This window comes from Lissotriton vulgaris, chromosome 10 (genome assembly GCF_964263255.1).
Source record: "Lissotriton vulgaris chromosome 10, aLisVul1.2, whole genome shotgun sequence".
Lineage (NCBI taxonomy): Eukaryota > Metazoa > Chordata > Amphibia > Caudata > Salamandridae > Lissotriton > Lissotriton vulgaris.
The window spans coordinates 152591267-152615916 of record NC_141698.1 but is presented as its reverse complement, the minus strand read 5'-3'; the positions used below and the strand labels follow the sequence as shown (position 1 = coordinate 152615916).

Here is a 24650-nt window from a genome sequence, read left to right as displayed (position 1 = left end):
TCAACAGGTTAATAACTCCCAGTCTCAATTTTAAAAAACTTAGTTTCGTTCGAGCACTAAAAGGTATAGTAAGATACGGCTGTGGAATTAACAAGGCATAGGATTGAAGGGTCATCCACCCATGGCTTCTTTTTGCAAGGGTGGCTTTATCCTCCACTATTGACAGTTTTTTGGTACTGATTTTCGCTAGCCTTTTGAATTCCTTTTGACTAGCGTGTAAGTTCCAGGATCGCTAGGACTACACTACTGAACCTTCAGGTTAGGAGCAGGAGGCCTAGGGGGATCGGGTGCAGAGTGTGCACTCTCACGCGGGATGCGGGACAAAGTCTATGGATGCTAGTAAACGTAAAGTTAGTGTTATCGGACGAATCCGACTAGATAGGCTGAAAACGAAAAAGGATCTGGACACTTAGATAGTGAACCTACGTTGGAGCACCGAAATGCTCAAGTTACCTAGCCCAGGGGCTGCGGCTGCATAGGGTTCAAAAGACGTTGGGAATCCTCGTTACAGTCTATGGAGCCTGAAAGAAGAAGTTGCTGGCAGGCGACCAGTGATGATATTAGGAGTGATCCAAGCCTGGATCGAAGATGGAGACAACCTGAAAGCAGAGGGGACTCAGTTCTTAACCACTAGCCAGTGATTAGGTGGGCACCAGGATGGCACCGGATGAAGTCACCTCGACCAGGTGAGTGGGCGACGCTGGGCTCTGCAGTCTCTCGGACCAGGAGGCGTTGTCGGCGACCAGGATGGAGGTGCGAGCTGTCCCACGAAGGTGTCTGCTGTCGGCGATGCTGGACCCAGGATTGGGGCAACAAACCTTGGCAAAGGCAAGCCCACGCGGTGGACTCAAGATGGCGTCTGGAGTGGACCAGGAGGGTCCGGGGTGCTCCTCTCTTGGAAGGGAGCAAGGGCCAGTATGGAGCAACCAGACCAGCGATGTGATTGTCGTGGTTCGTCGTCAGGAGGGCCACAAGCCAGCAGGCAAGTAGCCGGACAACGCGGTGAGCAGCAAAGAGCAGAAGGGCCCCACGCAGATCTCGTGGATGCTGGGGGGCTGGACTTCGGTGCTGGAGCTGCTCAGGGTTAGGGCTTCTCAAACCCCAAAGCACGCACTCGAGGATCCCTCGGCGGTCGTGCTAGATGAGCGTCGTGCAGTTTTGAAGATGGCCGGTCCCTTCAGGTCTCGTCACACCCACGCATCTCAGCTGGGCTGATGATGTAGGTAGAGGTCAGAGGTGCCAGGGAATCCGGGTCTCGTCGAGCTAGGCAGTCTTGATCCAGAGGATGTACGTGCAGCAAACCGCATGCGCTTAGATGGTGCCCGCTGGTGTAGGGTTGCTACTCCTTAGCCACAAGGGAGAGTCTTCAGAAATGTTCAAGAGTTCTTTCGTGGAAAGTAGTCAAGATTCAGAATTATCTAATTTGGGAAGGGGACCTGCTCCTACCTTTATTCTAAAAAAAAGGGTCAGGCACGCGACTAGGTCCTGCCCATGGGTGGGACCAGGACGGGGGGTGGTTACACCATTCTCCCTTGTCCGGACTTTCCCCAGCTCAGGGGCTGGTGTGCCCCTGGAACTGGTTCAAACCGGCAGATGCATAGTGAGCACCGGGGTGCCACTTGCAGTCACCTTCCTCTCAGCCCTGCCTACCTGGGATACACAAAACCCTGTCTGGGATGGTGCTAGCACCGCCCCTGACAGGAAACCCTTTGTCCAAGCTCTCCTCGCTGGAAGGACTCCCAGCAGCAGGAGGTCAGACTTGTGTCTGTGGTGGCAGCATCCATTTTGTGATGCTGAGGCTCGAGTTAACTTTAACCGGGGTTCACAGTTACATACATGTCGTGTCCCTCTAGAAGGGTGGAATGCTAACCCCGTTGCCAGAATTGGCGAGGGGTTAGTATTCCAATTCGTATGACACCTTACTCGAAATGTTTTGATAAAGCGATACCAAAGATAGCAAATAACCGCGAGGATTATAATGCACTTAAGAGTATATGGTACGCGTTATCATGGAACAGCTATTAGGACTTGGTTCCGCAAGCTGCAGACGGGCTCAGCTCATGCCAGAGCACCATCTCACATAGTTCCAAGCACTCTGCCTTCAGGATTGTTAAGGCCTGCCATAGGAGTGACTGATAGGAATACATGTGTCCATTTTAGGGTTAGATATAGGGATACTATATCTAAAGAAAAGGGTGATTACACCACCTTGCCCCAGCTGTCGTGCAGCCAGTTGTGTCAGATTTGGATGGCCAGCCAGGGGTGGCATAATACATGCTGCAGCCCCTGGTAGGCCCTGGGTGCACTTATGCCCTGGGTACCTAAGGTACACTGTACAGGGACTGATAAGGTGACTCAGTATCCAATTAGGTATGTACCTAAGGTACATGGAATCCACTTTACAGAGAGAGCAGTAGGTCTGGGGCCCTGAATAGCAGGGTCCCAGGTCAACTAAGTCGAAAAGCCAGCAAAACACCAGGCAAAAAGTCCACCTTCCTACACTTGCCTCTACCAGTAAAAAGCCTCTGGAATGATAGAGATGAAGGCATGGACAGACAAGCCCCATAGGCTGCCATTATGTGGCTTACAATAGGATACTGTGCCTTTAAGAAACTTTCCAGAACTTTCTCCCAGTATCCCAGAATGCACAGCAGGTCCCTTTTACTTTCAGTTCTTTTTGAAGGGGTAGCATGCCAGGCCTGTAGCATTCCTTACATGAACATCCATCTCCACCGGGGAGGAGGGCGGGCGCTTATGACTATAACAGAGATACCCCTACTACAGAACTGGAGTTACAGGACAGAAACGACTCCTCCTGTAGTAGGGGATCTCTGTGTATAGTTATAATCTAGTGAATAGAATGGCAAGCCCATCCCCGCACCAAAGCGGCGGTGGAGAGAGGAAAATTAACACCACTATTGTGCGAACAAATTTTGCAGCGAAGCCTGCCCAACCTGAGCATCCGCCCTGGCATCAGTGTCCAGGCAGTAATGCTTAGCAAAGGTATGAACCGACTTCCAAGTGGCCGCCTTGCAGATCTCTGCAATCGGAACATTACGGAGTAAAGCTGTCGTGGCAGCTTTTCCCCTGGTGGAATGAGCCTTAGGTTTACCTCCTAAGGTCTTATTAGCTTTTTGGTAACACAACTGTATGCAGGACACAATCCACCTAGAGATGGACTGCTTGGAGGTCGCTAGACCCGTCCTGACCGATCCATAATTGACAAACAATTGGTCAGACCTACGAATATCTTTGGTTTTATCCAGATAAAATTTCAACACCCTCCTAACATCCAGGGAATGTAAAGACCTTTCCGCTGGAGATGAAGGATTCTGAAAAAACGTAGGCAAAGTTATAGTCTGGTTGACATGAAAATCAGAAATAACCTTGGGAAGAAATTTAGGGTGAGTACGCATAACAACCTTAGCAGCATAAAATACAGTATAAGGTTCTTGGCAACACAACGCCTGAATTTCACTCACCCTGCGGGCCGATGTGATGGCCACGAGGAACGCCGCCTTCCAGGACAGGTGCTGCAACGAAGCCTTATGAATAGGTTCAAAAGGCTCCTTCATCAATCTGGACAGCACCACATTAATTCCAATGAAGGCGAAGGAAGCCTGACAGGAGGGAACACGTTCTTCAAGCCTTCCAAAAAATCTTTGATCACAGGGATCTGGAAGAAGGAAGTCTGTGAAGGGCATTTCCTGTAGGCAGTCAATGCAGCAAGATGAACCTTAATGGAATGAACACTAAGGCCAGATTGCGCCACATGTAGAAGGTAACGAAGGATGACATCTTCCTTGCACGTCGTCGGGTCGTAGTTCTTGGACTGACACCAGATACAAAACCTCTTCCACTTGTAAGCATAGGAAGTCCGAGTGGAAGGCCTTTTAGACTCCTTCAGTATGTCCATGCAATCTTCTGGCAGATTAAGATGGCCATATTGCACTATCTCAGGAGCCATGCCGCCAAACTCAAAGACGAGAGGTTGGGGTGCAACATCTGCCCCCCGAACTTCGTGAGAAGGTCCGGCCTGCACGGCAACCGAATGTGAGGAAGGAGTGTCCGGTGAAGCAGGTCCGTGAACCACCACTGTCTGGGCCATTCCGGGGCGGTGAGTATCATCCGAGCCTGGGACCGGGTCAGCTTGATGAGTACCGCCGGAATCAGGGGAATGGGTGGAAAAGCGTACAGAAAGCTGTTCGACCAGTTGATCCATAACGCATTCCCCAGCGTCCCCCGCTGGTAGTACCTGGAGGCGAATTCTCGACATTTGCTGTTTTCGGCGGTGGCGAACAGATCTACGTCTGGAGTTACCCACCTTGCGAAAACGTCTCCTAGTACTTTGTCGTTTATGACCCATTCGTGATTTTCCTGAATCAGTCTGCTCAGCGAGTCTGCCTGAACATTCTGCACACCTGGTAGATGGGTAGCCGTCATCGTCAGTCCTCTGGCCAGAAGCCAGTGCCAGATCGCCTGCGCCTCCTGCGACAGAGTGCGTGATCTCAAGCCCCTCTGCTTGTCGAGGTAATACATTGTGGTGGTATTGTCCGTCTGTACAAGCAGAAAGTTGGTCTGGAAGGACGGAAGAAAGGCCTTCAGTGCCAAGTGAACAGCTCTGAGTTCCAGGAAATTGATGTGATACGTGGCCTCCATCGGGGACCACGTTCCTTGAATCTGTAGGTTTCCGGAGTGCGCTCCCCACCCCAGGAGAGACGCATCCGTCACGACAGTCTGCGTGGGAATGTCCTTGTGGAAGGGAACCCCTCTGAGGAGATTCTCCGCTGAACAACACCACTTCAGAGACTGAAGAGCATGCAGAGACAGTCGTATCTTGTCGTCCCAAGATCCTTTCGTCTGATCCCACTGGTCTTCCAAGCACTCCTGCAGCGGTCTCATGTGCAGCCGTGCGTGTGGCGTCAGGAAGATACAAGAGGCCATCGATCCCAGTAGAGAAGACACCGTCCTCATTGTTGTAGATGGATTGGTCATAAGAGCCTGAGCCTTCTGAAGGAGTGATAACCGTCGCTCCTCCGAAGGAGACACGCTTGCTGACAGCGTATTGATGGAGGCTCCCAAGTACTGTATGCATTGGACCGGAGTCGAGACAGACTTGGACATGTTGATGTGCAACCCCAGCTTGTTCAAGAGAACGCACGTCTTCTGGAAGTGTGCTCGCACTTCCGAGAAGGAGGATGCCTTGATCAACCAATCGTCCAGGTACGGGTAGACAAACACCTTGTTCTTCCTCAGGTGTGCCGCTACCACCGCCATGCACTTTGAGAATGTCCTTGGAGCAGACTTTAGTCCGAATGGGAGTACTGTGTATTGATAATGATTGGTGCCGACTTGGAACCGCAGGAACTTCCTGTGTTTGTGTGCAATGGGCACATGGAAGTACGCATCCTGTAAGTCTATAGCACACAGCCAGTCTCCCTGTTGCAACTGAGGATAAAACTGATGCAACGACAGCATGCAAAACTTTTCCCTGCGAATCCATCTGTTTGCCTGTCGCAAGTCCAGAATGGGCCTGAACTCGTTCTTGTCCTTCTTGCGAACCAGAAAGAACCGGGAGTACAGACCTCTTCCTCTCTGAGACAGAGGTACGTCTTCTATCGCCCTTTTCCTTAGCAGGATATCTGCCCCTGCCTGAAGTTCTTGCAGTTGGTACTGCGAGCTGACCAGAGGGATTGATGGAGGCGGGCTGGTGAACCGAAGACTGTATCCATTGCAAACAATATTCAGCACCCACTTGTCCTGAGTAATTTTTCTCCACTCTGCCAGAAAAAATGTAATGCTTCCCCCTATCAATCAATCAATCAAAGACATTTATAGAGCGCACTACTTACCCGGAGGGTCTCAAGGCGCTTGGGGGGGGGCTGCTACTGCTCGAACAGCCAGGTCTTGAACTTCTTCCTGAAGGAGAGGTGGTCTTGGGTCAGGCGCAGATCGGGAGGGAGGGAGTTCCAGGTCTTGGCGGCCAGGTAGGAGAAGGGCCCTTGCTGAAAGGTGCTGGCAGATGTCACAGTCTTCAGGGACATGTGCCTCAGGGAGACAGATAATGCAGACATCATGTGGATCGCTCTTGGCCTTCTTCCTCCCACAGACTGGGCATTTGTCGAAAAGATCAGGCATTTTAGAGCCCTAAAAGCCTGAACAAAACACACAGGAGAGAAGAAAAGCACCAAGGAATATAAATCTGAAACACTTTTTAGCAAAAAAGTGAACAAAATCCAATAAACACTTGAAAAAGGGGAGAGCTCAATGCCAGGGTCCTGTTAGCAGGAGCCACAAAAAAGAACTGAAAGTAAAAGGGACCTGCTGTGCATTCTGGGATACTGGGAGAAAGTTCTGGAAAGTTTCTTAAAGGCACAGTATCCTATTATAAGCCACATAATGGCAGCCTATGGGGCTTGTCTGTCCATGCCTTCATCTCTATCATTCCAGAGGCTTTTTACTGGTAGAGGCAAGTTTCTCTATGGAAGAAACTGGGCAGGCAGTGTTGTGTGTGTTTTTTTTGGTGGAATTTCTAGTTGAAGTACTGGACAGTGTAGCCTGTGTGTATAGGCTGCATTATTTGTCTTTAATTTTCTCTGAAGTGTCTTGCAGTTCTGCATTTCTTTGGTATCAAGAAAGGGGAATAAAAGATGGACGATTTTGGGGGGGTCCAATGCACTCGTCCTAGAAAGTAGTAAACAAAAATGTGTGCAGAGTTCCCAGGGGGGGCCAAAGAAGTGGCTCAGAATGACATTTCTCTCACTGGTTAAGAACGGGCAAGTGCATGGTGTGAACCCTTGTCGGAAAGTTTAGGATACCTCACACAAGTAACCGGTTGGACAACAACTGTCATCCCATCCGGTGACCGTCCAGCGTCATCATTGGCATCCTGCTCCTACGGCAGGCTGGCGGTGCAATGCCCGTCGGGTAGCCCAGGAAGGCTACACTTTAGTGGAGATCTTTTTTTCCTGCCAACGGGTGTGTGAATGTAAGGGGCCTAAATAAAGTGCAATTGTGAGCGTGAGTGTGAATTCTAAAAAAAAGTCAGTTGAGTCCATTGAGCAATTTTAATAGTGTGGCTCACTGCTTTGTTAAAAGGGAATAAGGGGTATTAAGGAGTGATGGGTAATCTGATCAATCCTTATTCAACCCTTAGTGTGGAGTTGGTCAACATGTTTCTTGCCTGGAAGGCAATTCATCAGGACCTATAAAGCTCATAAAATTGCTAACGGTCCCTCTGATTTCAGAGAGATCGAAGATACGACCTGTACGTTGTCGCAGAATTAATGTATTCCTTGGAGACCTATCAGGAACTGGGAAGGAAACAAAACAAGTGGTTACTCACTTTGTTCACTCTAAGGCCTGGGGACAAAAAGTGGTCCAAAGAGTGGGGTATCAATGAGTGGTCTAGGGGTGTGGAAGATAGACAACCCCGTTTGTATATGGTGTGTCCGTAAGTGAGAGAAAGTAAAGTTAAAAGACAGAACGTGAGTTGCTGCGTCCTGTGAGTGGCATGCTTACTAAATAGGTGGCATGCCTCATGGTGTCAACATATGCCATGTCCGATCTACAAATCAAGTTTGATGTGTCACTAACACTGTTAAAAGATCAGTGTTAATTTCCCCCAGCATTGGAGTGAAGTGAAGGGAATATAGTCAAGGATGACATATTGAGTAATGAGCTCGAGCTCAGAAAAAACCGTGACTGTTTGACACTCTGTGGAAAACGTCAATGCTGACTAGTGACGTGGTGTGTTTACATTATTGGTGCCGGCTGGTCATGCTCGCCGAGTGGTAGCTGGCACAAACAATACACTTACCCGCTAATCCCTTGGAATAGGCCACCTCGGCTGACCTGGTGGGGCCAGCAACCAGCGAGGAGAGCCTGTAAATGAATCAGAGGGAACGCGGGAGAAAAGTCAATTTCAAAGCCGCGCTGCTAACTGAGGGCAGGAGCGCCGTGTCAGAGACCGGGCGCCGAGAGCACAGCTTAGCGCTCGCCGTGGTCAAAGAGCTGGGCGAGGAGGGAGGGAAGGGGGAACAGAGGAGAGAGAGCGCGTCGGAGGAGTGTTACTCCCCGTCTTACCTCGTGAGTTGCTGGAAGAGAGCCTCTAAGCACCTACCCTTCCCACGTCTCTGCCGATTGCAGGACAGCCGGTAACAGCTTAGGTGTCCCGGTGAGGCAGATAAGCGTGCGTTGCGCGCGCGCCCAGAGGGGCGTTTTCTTTCAAGTTACTATGGCAACTTCAAACGCGGGTCAGAAATTAGTAAAAAGTGAAGAAGCCTGCGCTGTATTCGTGTGTAGAAACTGGGCGCCATCTTAGATAGGGACCTCTGGAAGTTGGAGGTACACTAATGAATGCTGGGCAATCAGATTCTCAGCACCAATGTTAGAAAGCGATGAGGTCTGTGTTAGGTCAGATTGATAAACATGGGCGCCATCTTGGAGAAGTGGTCATATACATTAAAGATATACTGAACATAACTGGAGGAAGGACAATATAGTCCGAGTCAAATACTATCTGGCTAAACTCGTCCATGGCACCGCATCGTTAAGGCCCAGGTCATCTGTATGTAGACGGTGTATCCATCTTTGTTCGAGTCTGAAGAGAGTTTGTTGGTTGACTGATGGTGGGCTTTCAATGACAGTCCATCGGATACTCTCTATGGAGTGGTTTTGCTCTTTACAATGTTCATAAAGTTTGGTGTGAGTTTTCAGGCAACGTATATTACTGTTGTGCTCCATTATGCGCTGTTTAACAGGGCGCATTGTCATCCCAATGTAAAGCTTCTCACATGGGAATATGAGAGCATAGATACATTTGGGACTGTTGCAGTTGGTGTGCCTGTTATATGTCCAAGTGAAATCTCTTTGTAGTATGATCGTTTTTCCTTGGATGGTCTGGGGGCACACCACGCAGGAGCCACACCGGTAGTGCCCGGTGACCGGAGGAAGGTCCCAAAGGGTATTTCCTGGTTGGGTACTAGTCTTCTTGGGGCGGGTATGGATCAGAGTGTCCTTTAAATTAGCTGTCCTTTTGAATGCAAAGCGTGGGAGCTCCAGCCCTGCAGAGTTGAGAATGCCCCAGTGAGAATTGATAGTCTTTTTTATGAATGTAGAGTGCCTGGTAAAGGAGGTTACACACGTGATCATCTCATCTTGTTCTTTAGGGTGAACCTCAAGCAGAGCTTCTCTGTTGTTATTAAGTGCTCTCTTGGTTGACGTTTTTAATAGTCGTGTAGGATAACCCCTGTCCCTTAGCTTGTGTTGTAGAGTTTTAGCTTCTTGCTTGAAGTTTTTGATGGAACTGCAGTTTCGCCAGAGGCGAAGAAATTGGCCGAAGGGTAAATTATCCCTAAGGGCTCTCGTGTGGTGGCTAGTGTAAGGTAGTAGACTGTTCCTATCAGTCTCCTTTTTAAATAGGGTAGTGCTGATAGTTGTTGGCTCAAGAGAGATGGTCAGATCCAGGAAAGGTATAGATTTCTCGGAAATGGTGCCCGTAAATTTCAAGAATGGATCTTGTTGATTAATCCAGACACAGAAGGCCTCGCAGGAAAGCCGATCCCCCTTCCAAAATACCAGAATGTCATCGATGTATCGACGCCAACAGGTTAGATTGTCACGAAATGGATTCTGTTCTGGGGGGTAGATACAATTCTTCTCAAATGTCGCCATGTAGATACATGCTAGGCTCGGTGCAAAAGTCGAGCCCATCGACGTTCCACGTACTTGATGGTATAGTTTGGATTCATATCTGAAAAAGTTCTCAGTGAGTGCAATGTGTGCCAGCTCCATAATGAAGGCTATCGGGGTAGGTGACACCCATTCCTCTTGTCGCAGCAGAGAGTCGACTGCCTCCAACGTTGCTTGTTGAGGGATGTTTGTATACAACGCTTCAACGTCAAGTGTCAGGAGGAGGTCGATGTCTTCTCTTCCATCCATGTCGGAGATTAGACGTAACACATCTCTGGTGTCTTGTAGATAGGACGGGATGAGTTTGACCAAGGGTTGGAAGAAGGCATCGCAGAATTGGGAAAGGGGCTCCAACACTGAACCAATGCCCGACACAATTGGTCTCCCAGGGACCGGGGTGGTACCCTTATGTATTTTTGGGAGGGTGTAAAAGTATGGAGTAACCGGGTCTGTTGTTACTAGAAATTCTGCCTCTTTCCTGCTGATCCACTCACGCTCACAATTGCACTTTATTTAGGCCCCTTACATTCACACACCCGTTGGCAGGAAAAAAAGATCTCCACTAAAGTGTAGCCTTCCTGGGCTACCCGACGGGCATTGCACCGCCAGCCTGCCGTAGGAGCAGGATGCCAATGATGACGCTGGACGGTCACCGGATGGGATGACAGTTGTTGTCCAACCGGTTACTTGTGTGAGGTATCCTAAACTTTCCGACAAGGGTTCACACCATGCACTTGCCCGTTCTTAACCAGTGAGAGAAATGTCATTCTGAGCCACTTCTTTGGCCCCCCCTGGGAGTTCTGCATTTCTTGACAACTTAAGAGATTATTTTTGATTGCCGGGGTCCACGCACATGGGCGGGACTATTCACTAGATTATGACTATACACAGAGATCCCCTACTACAGAATTGGGCTTTTTTGGGGCCCTCTAGCCACTGGGCTATGGTGCGATTGCACCTGTGGCACCACTGGTGACTATGCCCCTCTCAAAACTTGCATCAGTTCAGGGAACCTTTAAGTAAGTTGCGTCTATGTGATGGAGGTCCGTACGCACATTGCCACTGCCAGAACCCTGGTGGGCTAACTGAAGCCCCTGGACCAAGCATGTGGTTGAGGGTAAGTTACCTACCACCCTCCCTCACCTGGGCACCTTCAGACCTGCCCAGGACACACCGTTCTGACTGGGGGTACCCGCACTCCCAAGAATAACACAAATCACCCGAAGTGCAAATAAAAGGGGCCCGACTCATCTTCAGCCAGGCAGGACAGGTTTCACACATTTCTACGACGGAACCCAGCCAGTTTGGAACATATCACCGACAAAGTCTTCCGCAGAACTCTGGCACGCACAAGAGCACACGGTGCACACGTGCAGCCGTGAACCGAGCGGCCCCTAATGAACAATAATAAAAAGAGAAACCCCGCACAGGGCAGATGAAACTCAGACAAATGAAACGACTCAGCGAATATAAAAGATCCCCCCTTCTGCAGGCTGGTGTAAATACAAAGGCAAGGGAACCGAGGCAGATGGAGAGAATGGTCTGCCCAGGGTCACACAATGAGGTGGGACCTCATCAGTGCAAATGAAGTGACCCTCTCTGTTTGAAAGGGACCGGGCAGGCACAGTTTTGAGCCATGAAATGATGGTTCTAGAGTAAATAAGGCCTATATGTTAAGAAGAGGCGAAGAAGGGATCACTGGTTGACCTTAACGTCACTATCAACTCCCACATTCTATGAATGTTGTATTACGAGGGGAATTCGGTCTTCTAGTTCCCAAATGATCTACTTTTAAATATTTAGCAGCCTAAAAGCTATGGACAAAAATGTAATATTACCAGTTTCATGGAGGTGAAACGACACTGTCACCTGACGCACAGGGCTTCCTTGGATGCGCCAGGAGCACTCCTTTCATCCAGGCTGCTCTAGAAAGCAAAGACGAGTTCTAACAGCCGGTCCCCAACTTACCACGGCGTGTGATCGTGGACAAATCACTGTGTCCACCAGCCGCTCGGTTCCATTAGCTGCTAAGACTTGGAAGCAGCGATTCACCCAGTTGCAAAAGCAGGGTTAAAAGCCGTACACAGGGACTTGTGAATGTGGGACGAGGCCTTAATTTCAACTCACCAATGTACACTCTGCCGAAAATCGAGCTGGTACCGAATTTTAGGTCAGACACACATTTTAGTTGGTGTATATGTCACCTACGTTTCTGACTGAGAAAGACCCTAATACATCGAAAATAACGGGAGCTCTAACCGAAAATATCTAAGCATCAATAAACATCGCAGGCGCCTGTGCATTTCTCTAAACAAATGCACATATTTTAAGTACATTTTACACATCACTCTGCACACATTCCTATTTACAAACAGCACCGCACGCTGTCCCTTAACCAGGAAACACACCCACCTCTTGTACCTAAACATAGATTTTACCATAAACCTAACATAACATGCACATATGGAAAGAAGGCATGTTCACAGTACTGCGCTGTCTTTGCAGTAAGATACGTGCCATGACCGGTTTTCGGTGAGATGAGGGATGCACGCTCGTGTGGTCCCCCACAATAACATTATCCTATGAGCTGATAACGAGTCCAACGTTCTCTTAAATTATAACCTAGCGCCGAGACGCCTCTCCAGAGATAGCTGTGCGCTTTATAAATGGCTTTATGTTGTATTGTAGCCTGCACCCCACTCCCTCGTCATGTGATGGAACAGTGGCTTGAGCAGTATCTCACAGTGGTGCCCTCCATGGAGTCCTGGCTGGCACTATCTGCAGGAACGCAAGCAGTGTGCAGTGCACAGAAAGGGGGCATTGTGCAGGCACAGAGCACCTTCACACCGAGGGTTTCAGTCCACATCAAGGCACAGAGTGAGCATTCACAGAGGCAGGGCCTGCTCATGAACCCGACCCCAGGCCTTAGCAGGGAAGGACGAGTTTTCGGTGCGGTGAAAACAATTCAGCGAGTTATATCTCCTTCACCCTAAAAATTCGCATAGGGCAGTAAATTACCCTTGGGAGGCTGGACGGTGTAATATCATGTGCGGGAACAGATTTACAGGAGGGTGATTTAATCGCACTGTAATGCCGCATACCAAGAAGTGAGGCCCTGTCTGTCCTCAGAGGACATCTTTGAGACAATCGTGTTACCTTCTCGCCTCCATTGCAGCTGACGAGGCCAGGCATTAGCATCTATTAACGCAGCGCGGCCTTTTGCTCTTTCATTCAAAAACGATTTTCTCAAGGGAAAGCTGAAATATGCTTTGTTGCCAGTCAACGGGGAAAACGAAAGCAAGATCTCGCAGTAACAACATCGCAGTGTCGGATTCCGACGCGCACCTCGCGCGTTTCTCATCTCTCCTGTCAGCCGCGCGCCCCTCTGCAGACTCCCCCTGCATTCCAGAGAGGCGTGCGACGCGATCCGGTCTGCCATGCCATGCTGTGGAGATAAGACCTGGCTGCGCGCACACGTTATCCTATGGGGAAACGCTGCGCGCGGCCAGGTCTTGTCTCCCTTCGTCGTTCTGAGACGGCTGAGACGCCGACTATAGTTATCTGGCAAGAACGCGCTTCGCGCGTTTCTAGCCGAGACCTAAAAAGTGTCTATGCTGTCACTAGAGTTACGTCTATCCACATTTATAATTATTCATCTTCCAAAATATAATTTAAATAAAAGGAAACTGAAAAATTAGTTGTACCTTTCCTTGTAAAGAAACACCCCAAACAGATAAACGCCCAACAGGCTCATCAGTGATTTCCCATCCTCCCACGGTGAGATCGTTAAAGGGGTCTGGAAACTGCTTGCTGCCTGGAGGAGGGGGGATCTAGAAAGAAGACAAAAAAACAGTTTTAAAAAATCAACCTTGATATGGGTTGCCTTTCCTCGTATTTATGCTCTGTATGCTTTTAATAAACATATATTTCAAATAACACACACTTTATCTGGTACACAATCAACACGGGTCATATCTGTCAGTTCATTTTCAGTGAACTCTGAGCTAAACCTGTCAGGTGAACGCATTATAAACAACAAATGTAAATCTATACATATAAGAGGCATAGAAAGGTACAAAAGTGTACGAAACCCAATAAAAGGGTACAAAAAGTAAAATCAACTTGATTGGCACATCCAAAGCAAAATGGGGCGGTAGTTATTGCATGTGACAAGTCTATGAATAACTAGCAATATCTCTAGGTAAATGCCACACGTTCCATAAATATCCAGGGACACAGAACACAAGTGCTACTTCTGACTCACCCATCTAAGTTACATGGAGGGTTAAATCATCCACCCCACAGACCTTTAGTTGCATTACACCATTGTTTGGTGATTAGCATGACTAAACTGACTGAAACTGGTTTCTTTGCTCTGAAATATGTACGGTCATTGTCTTAAAATAATTTCTCACATTCATTATTACTTCAACAAGAGCATCACTAGAGCGCTGCAACCTCACAACCCACACAGATGAAGTGCCAGTCAAGATTTGTTGTGCCCTGAGGAATTAATTCTAGTTTTTTTACTCAATATAATTTAAAGTTAGGACGAGATAACTCATGTGTTAGCAGTAGTTATTTGTATTCTTTTAGAACTATTATGCGTGCGGACAAAACAAACTATATTTTTCATTTTGTTTTATGTTTCAACAGTGTTCTGCTAAAGTTTTAAACACTAAAACCAATCCTCAAAAATGAATCCATTGGAATCCATCTCTTTTTCTGGTAATTATGGTACCCAGGATCCAAGGAATGACGGTTCTTCCAATTATTATCAGCTCGCTGAAAAATTAGAGCACTCATACATTTGACTACAAGAAAACAAATCACTGGGGGTCGTAATCCACTGTCTCGTGAGTGTAATGGGAATGTGCCCCAGCTTTTTACCCCGCCCCAGGCAATTTGGTATTACAGAAGGTAAACGTTTGCGCAACACTCTATGTAATACTGAGTGTACCAGTGCAACATGTGTGCTGGCACAATTTCAACGGAGCGCTCTCTCGTTTGCAGGGGAGGGTGGCAAAAGAGGGGACACTTTGTCTCTGCACTAAGCATGAGCGAATTTTGCGGATCTCGCGTTCGCGAATTTTGCGGATTTGCGGATTCGCAATCCGCAAAATCCGCGAATTCCCGCGAATTTGCGGATTTTTTTTTTTTTGTGTTCGCCCGTGTTTCTGCCAGTTCGCGAGGGTTTTGTACACTTTCGCAAATTGCGAACTTACCTGTCGGGTCGCAAGTTTCGCGAACTTGTTGTTTCTACGTGTCCAGCCTGTTTGGGACACTCTTCTTCATCACTGCCACTCTCTGTCACCACTGCCACTCTCTGACTACTCATGCCACCCTCTGGCCCACCCATGCCACCCTCTGTTTCATCACCACACCCTCTGGTTGTCCAGTGTACATTATTTTCGGCAAAGCAAAGCACACCTTCCCTGCCTCAAGTGACCTGAATTAATTTGGGGCTGATTCATGTGTCACAGAATATTTTTTTAGCTGGCACCTGCTTCCTTAGTGCGCCCTGATTAGTGATCTTTTGCACTTGCTAAGTGCTTTCATTGTTGCAAAATTAGTTACAACACCTGCCCTGCCCCAACTGACAATAATGAATTAGGGGCTGATTAATGGATTTTAACTTCCAGCCTGGCTCCTGCTTGTCTCCCTTAGCTGTAATTCAGGACCTTTGTGGCATATGTGTAATTATTCTGAGGTTCAGAGCAGGGTCACATAATAGTTTCAACTGGCAACTGAACTCTGGAGGGGCCCCTCAGGAAGCACTCCAGGAAATGGCTACTAATGATGAGCCTGAACTTTTGAACCTGGTAAGTAGTTACTTTCAGTTTTGCTAAGATCGTATTTCTGCAATTTTGCACTTATTCGCGGGGCGCGAACTCACGCGAACAGTGCGAGCAGTGCGAGCAAAATCCGCTGCTCGCGGATTTGCGGATTTTGCGGGAAATTCGCAAATCTCGCGGATTGCGGATTTCCCGAAAATCCGCAAAATCCGCGAGCGGAACGGATTTTCCGCCCACGCCTACTCTGCACCCATGCCATATTACAGAAACGACCGCAGAGGCAAAGAAGCTGCCAGGGTGTGTGCTGATTATGCCACAAAGAGGTGGTGAACAATCAAAGCACCCCCATGAGGTTCCATGGACTCCCCAGCATCTGCCCACGGGGGATATCTGTCCCCCAAAAAAGGCCGGCCGCATTAATGCCTTCAGAGAGAACAAGCATTTACAATGCAATAGGTCTGGCATTTGTTAAAGTTAGAGCTGTTGGCGTTGAAAATTACAATGTTTTTTAATGGGTTGATTTGGTTATTGTGCAGTAAATAACAAACCTTTCCCATTTAGCTGCATAGCATGCTCTAGTAGTTGGTCTCCTTTTCTCCTTAATGATATTCATGCAGTCTGGAGGCAAGTTAAGGTATCCAAATTCTAAGACTTCAGGAGCCAGATCGCTAGGTTCATCTGATTGGGATCTGGGTGTCTGATTTCTCCATTCTCTATTGAAGTAGGAGGGCTCCCCAACCTGTTAGTGATGCGTCCGCTGTTAGTACTAGTTGTGGAACTGGCTCTTGGAACAGTCGCCCCTTGGAAAGGTTTAGTGGGTCCCATCACTGCAGAGAGTTGTAAGCGCGACTGTCTACCAACACTAGGTCTTTTAGTAGTATTTGAGCTTGGTTCCACTGTGTTGCAAGGCACTCTTGCAGTGGATGCATTTGAAGTCGGGCATGGGGGACAATGAATATGCAAGAGGCCATCATGCCTATGAGCTGCATGAAGACTAGAGCTGGCAAAGAGTGTTGTGGCAGAAATTTACGAATGAGCATCTGCATGCTGGCTATCCTCGCTGAGTTTGGATATGCCTTTGCCACTGAGTTATCTATAGTAGCTCCCAGATATTGTTGGGTGTGGGATGGTTGTAAGTGGGATTAAGCTGTGTAGCAGCTGAAGTGTCTGAGACGTGTCTCTTAGACACTGATTGTACGATTTTGCTTGTATTAGCCAATCGTCTAGGTATGGAAACACGTGGATGTGTTGTCTCCTGAGATGTGCAGCTACTGCCGCTAAGCATTTTGTAAACACTCTTGGAGCTGTGGTTACCTCGAAGGGGAGAACCTTGAATTGGTAGTGTTGACCTTCTATTGTGAACCTGAGATATTTTCTGTGAGCTGGATGGATGGGTATGTGAAAATACGCATCCTTGAGGTCCAATCTTGCTAGGAAGTCTCCTTGCTGGAGCAACAAGAGCACTTGCTGTAGTGTGATAATATAGAAGTGCTCGGACAGTATGTATTGATTTAGGGGTCTGAGGTCCAATATTGGTCTGAGGGAACCGTCCTTTTTGGGAATAAGGAAGTATAGTGAGTATACTCCTGTCCCTTGGTGTTGGAAAGGGACTGGCTCTATGGCCCCCTTTTCCAGCATGCATTTCACCTCTTGTTGTAGCAGAGTGATGTGTTCTTTGGACATTGGACGGTGTCTGGGTGGTATGTTGGGTGGAGTAGAAGTCCGTTCTAGGCAATAACCATACTGGATAATTTGTCTCACCCACCTGTCTGTGGTAATTGCGTTCCAGACTGGTAGGATTGTTGGATCCTGCCTCCGACTGGTGTTAAATGGTCTGGAGGTAGTGTGATGAAGTCACTGTTTTGCGGCAGTGGAGGCTCTGGTGTTATTGCCTCCATGTCCTCTTCCCTTATTATTGTTGCCCCTATAACCTCCTCTGTTGGAGTTCTTGTTAAAGGAACTTTAGGTGTTGCTTTTGTATGTCAACGAGGTTTGTGAAGTATTGCCCCGTGTAGCTCCTCTGTATGAGGAGCGTTGCAAGGAACCTCTGTGTTGTTGAAACCGCAATGCGCCCATTGATTTTGCAGTTTCTGTGTCATTTTTCATTTTGTCTAAAATGGTGTCGACTGCAGGGCCGAAAAGGAAGTCTTGATTGATTGGTTGGTTAAGAATGGTGGATTGCACCTCGTTCTTAAAGCCAGAAATACGTAGCCATGCATGTCTTCGAAGTAAGACGCTAGTGTTAATGGACCTGGCTGCAGTGTCAGCTGCGTCAAGCACACATTTAATGGAGGCATTTGTAATAAATTTCCCCTCCTGTATGAGGTCATTAGCTTGGGCTTTGAAAGGCTCAGGCAAGTGTTGCATTAAACTTTCAAGCTGGTCATAGTGTCCTCAGTCGTAACGAGCTAGCAGAGCTTGTGTATTTGCTATTCTCCATGAATTGGAAGCGTGATGCTACCCTTTTACCCGAGGCCTCTAGTATTTTGGACTCTTTATCAGGAGGTGGAGCTTCTCCTGTTGTCTGTGAGTTGGCCCTTTTGCGTACATTAGCCACTACTAGTGAGTCTAATGGTAACTGACCTCTGATATAAGTAGGGTCTGTAGGGGCTGCTCTATATTTCTTTTCAATCCTGGGATTGATTACGCATGCCCTGGTTGTATCTTTCAAGATATCTGGCGCTTGTTTTAATACCCCTTTTAACATAGGAAGTGTTCTTACATTTTTTTCTGAAGTAGGAAATGTACCAAATAAAAAATCTTCGTCTATAGGGTCATTGTGCATGACTACGTTGTGGTACTGCGCTGCCCTATCTATTAGCTGGTTGAAGACAATGGTGTCGTCAGTAGGTGACGGCTTTGTTGGGTATGAGGAGGTGTTGTGGATGGGATGTGTGTCGTATGGATCAGTAGGTTCACCCCATGGTTCATCTTGAGCGTTAGGATCCTCTGGATAGGCATAATCATGTTGAGGATCTTCCCCTGTGTCACCCTCATTGTCCCCAGAGTGCGAAGGAGAGTAAGGAGCAAAAGGCGTAGTAGGCATAGTAGGATAGAGAGGAACGAAGGGTCTGGAGGGAGAAGTCCCAAAGTCCTTCTTTTTCTTTAGAGGAATGGGGGAATGAGAGTCCGTGTCCAATGGCCTCTTTTTCCTGTGTAGGATTGTGACTTTACCAGTCTCAGGGTTTATACAAATTGTTGCCTGATCGTCTGATGGATCTGGATGGAAGAGTTCTTCTTCCACTGTCCGTGGCTGTGTATACTTCTTTGGCTTAGTTGGATCGACTATTGCCTTCGGGTCCAGAACCTTTTTTTGTTCGACGACCTTCGGAGCCTTATTGCTCTTTCTCGGCTCGGCCTCTTTATTTGGGTCGACGAGTGATTGCGGATCGACCGGATCTTTAGGTTTGACACGCTTTTTGTGCTAGACAGGTTTTTTAGGTTGACTGTCTTTTGTTGAGTCGATGACTTTTTTCGGATCGACTGGTGTTTTAGGAGCACTTGTTTTTGGTTTGATGCCTTTCTTTGGTTCGATAACCTTCTCTGGCAGAACCACGACGAGTAACCCCAATTCTGGTCATTTTGGTCATACCAACGTGCCTGTTAGGTACACCAAGAATGTTTATGTGCGTTTCGCTGAAAATAACAGACTGTGTAATTTCTCTGACTTATTTGTCTTTATACTGCCTCCTTTGAACGAGAATCCACCCAATCACTAGTAATATGGTTTATCCATTTCACACGTTTGCTGATGTCCAAGGAACCTTTCTAGCGTCCTTGGTTTCCCGGCAACTACGAGGGTAGTCCCTTTTCAGTGTCAGCATCTCCCAATATATACGTAACCACGCCCCCGGCTCTGACTTCCTGGTTACGAGAGCCGCTTCCATTGACTGCCTCGAGACCTCGCTTATGCAGAAATAATTTGTTGGACAAGGTAAGCCCACTTTGTGAATAGTGCAGGAATCAAGTAGTACTAAACATGATCCAGAATCTCTCTAGATCAAGCATTCATGAGGTGTTGTTTTTTGTTTGTTTTCCCTAGATACGATCTGTAGATACCGATCCCGACATACCAACCCGGGAACTGAGGTAAATCTTACATAAAATTACGTCTTCTCAAACCATCTGTTATGTAGTAACTTTGCTGCTCATTCGGCAATATCTGTCCTAATTACGGTCCTTTTCGCATTCAGATATTTATCGAGGCGATTTTGACCCGACCGGATGGCAATCCTATCGGTCCTCCTTTTCCAAGGTAAATGCGTTAATGATCATGGTAGTCCCTCTAACAGTGTTCCCAATGTTTTGACCAAGCAATAACACCACTTAGGTAATTCGGGATTTTATTACCCTTTCTGAGTTTTTCCCCATTGTTTCTTACCCTAGGAGGCTTTCCCACCGCCCCCCCTGTCCTGATGAAGACCTGTTTTGTAAGGGCGAACTACCCTACACCCTCATAGGGTCGAAACGTAGACTATCCCCATGTTCTTACTCCTATGGTCATTCAGGATTCAAACAGCCTAATGAGGAGATATTGTTTTCTGTAATAAAACAGTGACGAATTAATTTCTTATGTGGCTCCGAATTAGGGAGACCAATTTAGAATGTATATATGATTACTGACCAATGGTGTAAAAATTGATTACTGTTTTTGCATTTCACTCTTGTTCACTTAATTCCTTCACAGCACTTCCCTCCCTTTCCTATCTGGGCACTAACTTTGATGAAGCATAAATAATTTTTCAGAAACTGTGTAACCATGAAATGGTTGATATAGGTGCTTTGTGAATTAAAACATCGTAACCTCATTTGTTTCCTTTTTCAATTATCTATCTAAATTTCTATATTGTATGTAAATTACTCTCTCAAGTCCGGGACCCCTCTGTCCATAACAAGGACCACAGGCTTCGGCACAACGCCCTTCGTGTCGACAACCTTCTTCGGTTCGACGTTTTTCGGCGCCGCGGCCTTCTTTGGGTCGACGGCCTTCTTTGGTTTGGCACCCTTCGGGTCGGCGGCCTTCTTTTGCTCGACAGCCTTCTTTGGTTCGGCGCTTCTTGGCTCGACGGCCTTCTTTGGTTTGGCACCCTTTGGCTCGACGGCCTTCTTCGGTTCAGGACCCTTCGGGTCGGCGGCCTTCTTTGGCTCGACGGCCTTCTTTGGTTTGGCGCTTCTTGGCTCGACGGTCTTCTTCGGGTCGACGCCCTTAGGCTGAACGGCCTTTTTCGGTTCGGCGCCCTTTGGGTCGACGACCTTCTTAGGTTCTTGAACCTTCTTTGGGATAACGTTACTTGGACCTGGGTTCTCTGAAGGCTTAATTTTTGTTTTCGGAGCCGAGCCGGACGGCGGGGCTGCCGAATGATGTTTTGGATCTTGGCTAAGGCCTTTAGGCGATGCCTCGACCGGAGCCTTCGGTAACGGGGTAATTGGTGTCAGGGGCAGTGTACTCACGATTTGGCCCGGAGGGATTTCGTCTTCGGAGTCCGAGTAGTCCTCGACGGTGACGATCTCTGGATCCGAATCTTGCGCTTCTGGAAGATCTTGTTCATCCTCAAAGATGTTGTCTGGTTCTGGTGCCTGTCACTGCATCTCTTGCCTAGCGGCCCTTCGAATCCGGATGGTTTTCTTCGAACGGAATTGGGCACAAGCTGGGCAGGTTTCTTCCTTGTGGTCTGGTGATAGGCACTTGTTGCATACTGTGTGTTTGTCAGTATGCGGGAACTTGGAGTGGTATTGTGGGCACCTTTTGAACGGGCTCCTTTCCATCGACAGCAGGCCCACGTGGCGTCAAAGGCCCAACGGCCCGCGTCGATGACCCAGTCGAGATGGAAAGCTTGATCGAGTCAAGAAGTACCGAGTGAGAACAATACCGTCGAAGTCGAAGTCCTTTTGGCCTCCAGAAAAGTTTATTTTCGATTCCGAAAATGGAGTATAGGAATAACATCCGAACCCAATGGCAGAAAAAAAACAATCTGAGGATGGAGAAGATGCCCATGCGCACTGTAGTCCAGGGGCGAAGTCAGCTATCTCGTGATACTTCGAAGACTCTTCCAGGACAACAAGGTGCAATCATCCGGACCCAACATTAGGCGGCGATCTATGCACAGATATGAATTCAGCAGCCCACATGCCTCGAACTATTTGATTTTTTAGCACAGAGCATTTCTATTGAGGTCACAACTTTTTAATGAAAACAAATATATAAGTTCAATGTGTTTTTCTTCCGTAGTAGAAGAGAAGATATAGACCAGAGCATGGCAGTCTACATTCACTCATGTGTTAAAACCATTAAGGCACATACAGAACTTCAAGTTCACCACATTCTAAACACAAAGCTTTTGAAGTTGTCCACAAAATGGAGCAAGTTTTCTAACCCATGGACAAACTGCTCATCACTGTTTAAGAACACATTTAATCAGGATTGTTAGTGAAGACATGCCTCGCCAATTATATGTTTAATTCCAGTGTAGGCAGGTAGAAAATCAAAAAACTAAAAATAATCACACAACAGTTGTGGTCCTAAAGTCTCTATCTGACCAGAAATGTTGATACCTGCGAAAGTTTTTTTTTAGAACAACATTTTTGATCTGGATAACCTCTTACACAATCCCTACCTATTGGGGCTTGAGGAAGAAGAACTGGAATAATATAAATTTGCCATAAGCCACATGGGTAATGTGGGCATGCCTTGGGCATTTTTGAATTAAGAATATTTAATTCAAAAGTGCTTTTTAATAGTCGTCACGTTTATACAAATTAAATATGTGATATATCCTTTTATTTTATATGAAATATTTGTATTGCCATTTTCAACATACAGCACCCATTAAACCATAAGTCGAATGGAAGGGGTCAGCAAAGCCTGCTCAGATACACGCCAAGTTAATCACTCCATCAACTCAAACAAGACGCCCCCCCAACTCAAACATCTTCCAGTCCGCATCATATGTCAGGCATAGCATTTATCCTTGTGTGTCTGTTCTAGGGTGGGCCTGCATCTCCTCCCCAGCTGGTTGTCCCCGTCCCACTTGTGCTTATGTGGTCCACACCAGTTACCGCCCTAACTACCACACATGAGGTGGTGGCCCTCAAAAGCAGGCCTCCTCAGTCCAGTCCACAGTTCCATACTTTCTTGAACTTGCTTGGCCAACCCCCAGGCTTGATGCACCGACTCCTCCGCCCACATACACCAGCTAAGGTTCGATTCCCACTCCTGCACTGTGGGCAGAGTAGGGATCACCCATCGTTTGGCTACACCCACTGTGCAACCGCTAGGCCTATGATGCAAAGGAGAAGCATGTATTTCTCCAACTTTGCTACCTCCCCATATGCCCAATGTAACCAATTGAGGCACGATTTGTATCTGTAACTCCATCAACACGGATATTCGTGGACCAACTATTTTCCAGTACCTTCGCACCGGCGTATACCCCCAAATTGCATGCATTACGGCACCTCTCTGGCCGTTACCCCTCAAGCAGAGGTTCGATTCACTGTGTTCCATTTTGCATACATTCTACCTCGTGTAATACAATCAGCTCAGCAATTTTAGCTGCACCAGGCGAAAACCCACCCATATCACTACCTCCCGCGGATAGTGGCAGGCCTCATCCCACATGTCGTTCTCCAGTCTGCCGAGATCCTGCTCCCATCTGCCTCTAAAAGAGGCTAGTGGGAGGAGGCTATTGTCTAGAAGTGTGATGTATACTAACAACATGGCATGTGCATGCAGGGGGAGGCAAGCACTCTAAGCTCAAGGGGAGATTCCTCTGGCAGGTCCTCAAGTAGGACTCTTAAGGATGTACTGCATCTGTACCTTAGGTATTAGCTATCCGACATTTCATATTCTGCCTGCAGCTCCGTAAAAAAAGATCCTATCCTTCCCTACTTCCGGACATCTCCCACCGCTGACATACCCAGCTTGTCCCATCTCTTGTATCCCTTAATCTCCCTGAGCTCTTTTAGGGCCTCTGACTCGCACAGGAGTGCCAGCAGTGTGATCCTCCCCCTCCAGTCCATGGTCGGTTCAGTTCTCCAAATATTGACCACTATGGTCATTGGTGGTGGCAGCTCTCCTGGCTCCCCCCCATACAAGTGGTATGGGTTGCCCAAAAGGTCCAACACCCTTCTATTCGACAAAAAGGGAGGGCTCCCGTTAATTGGAAAAGACCCAATCATTCACAAACCCCAAGTGAGCCGCCAAATAATACAACTTGAGGTTAGGTAAGGCAACACCCCCAACCCAGGTCTTTCCTGTCATTGTCGTCAGCGCTATCCAAGGGGCCCTATCATCCCAGAGTAACATTATGGTAACCTCATCTAGCTGTCAGAAAAACATGTCTGGTACTGCATAAGATGTTTTTTGTAGGACATCAAAGAATTTAGGTAATATATATCATTTTATACAGTGCTACCCTGCCCAGCAGTGCCAGAGGAAGGTATTGCCAATGGGCAGCATCCCTTTTATATGCCTTCAGGATCCTACCCAGGTTTTTACGGAAGAACAGCTCCCAGCTAGTTGTAATGTAGATGACGTGGTTCTAAAAACCAGTGGGCTGCCAGTAGACCGGGAAGGGTCCCGGGGGGGAAGGTACCAATCCGTAAATGTTTATTCCAAATAATGCGCAGCCCAGTGCACGCTCCCAAGGCATGAAAGAGCTTTAGTATACAGTTGAGCGACAGGCTGGGATTCACCAGATATAAAAGTATATCATCTGCATATAAGGATATTGCATCTTTCCAGTCTAGGTCCCACTGCAGGGCCTGAATTGGGCATCCCTACATATCCAGCTTTCTAGTGCCACCGCAAACAGCAGCGAGGACAGCGGGCAGTCCTCCCTGGTGCTCCGTCCTATTGTTATTTCCTCCAACAGCATGCTATTCACTCGTACCCAGGGTTTTGATATATAACAGTTTGACCGACCTAGTGAAAGACAGGCCGAAACCCATCTTTCCCAGGGCCTCCCACAAGTATGGCCACTCAAAGGAGTCAAATGCCTTTCCAGTGTCAAACGATAGGAGCATCACTGGCTCCCCGATCCCCCCACTACGCACCAGGCAGCCAAACAGATGGCTGAGATTATGTCATATTGCCCGATTTGGCATGGAGCCCGATTGATTGGCATCCACCAGAGACTTCACTGCTTGTAGGATTCTGGTGAG

At 47.7% G+C, this 24650-nt stretch overlaps 1 protein-coding gene across 2 annotated transcripts in view; it reads right to left on the bottom strand.

Annotated features, from left to right (window-relative positions):
* Positions 1-24650, bottom strand: part of TECPR1 (tectonin beta-propeller repeat containing 1) — a 575261-nt gene that overhangs the window by 440190 nt on the left and 110421 nt on the right. For both annotated transcript variants that reach the window (XM_086940729.1, XM_086940728.1), the window contains exon 5: positions 13398-13523. In XM_086940729.1, the coding sequence (XP_086796855.1) occupies positions 13398-13523 (126 nt within the window). The remainder of the gene's footprint in view (positions 1-13397; positions 13524-24650) is intronic.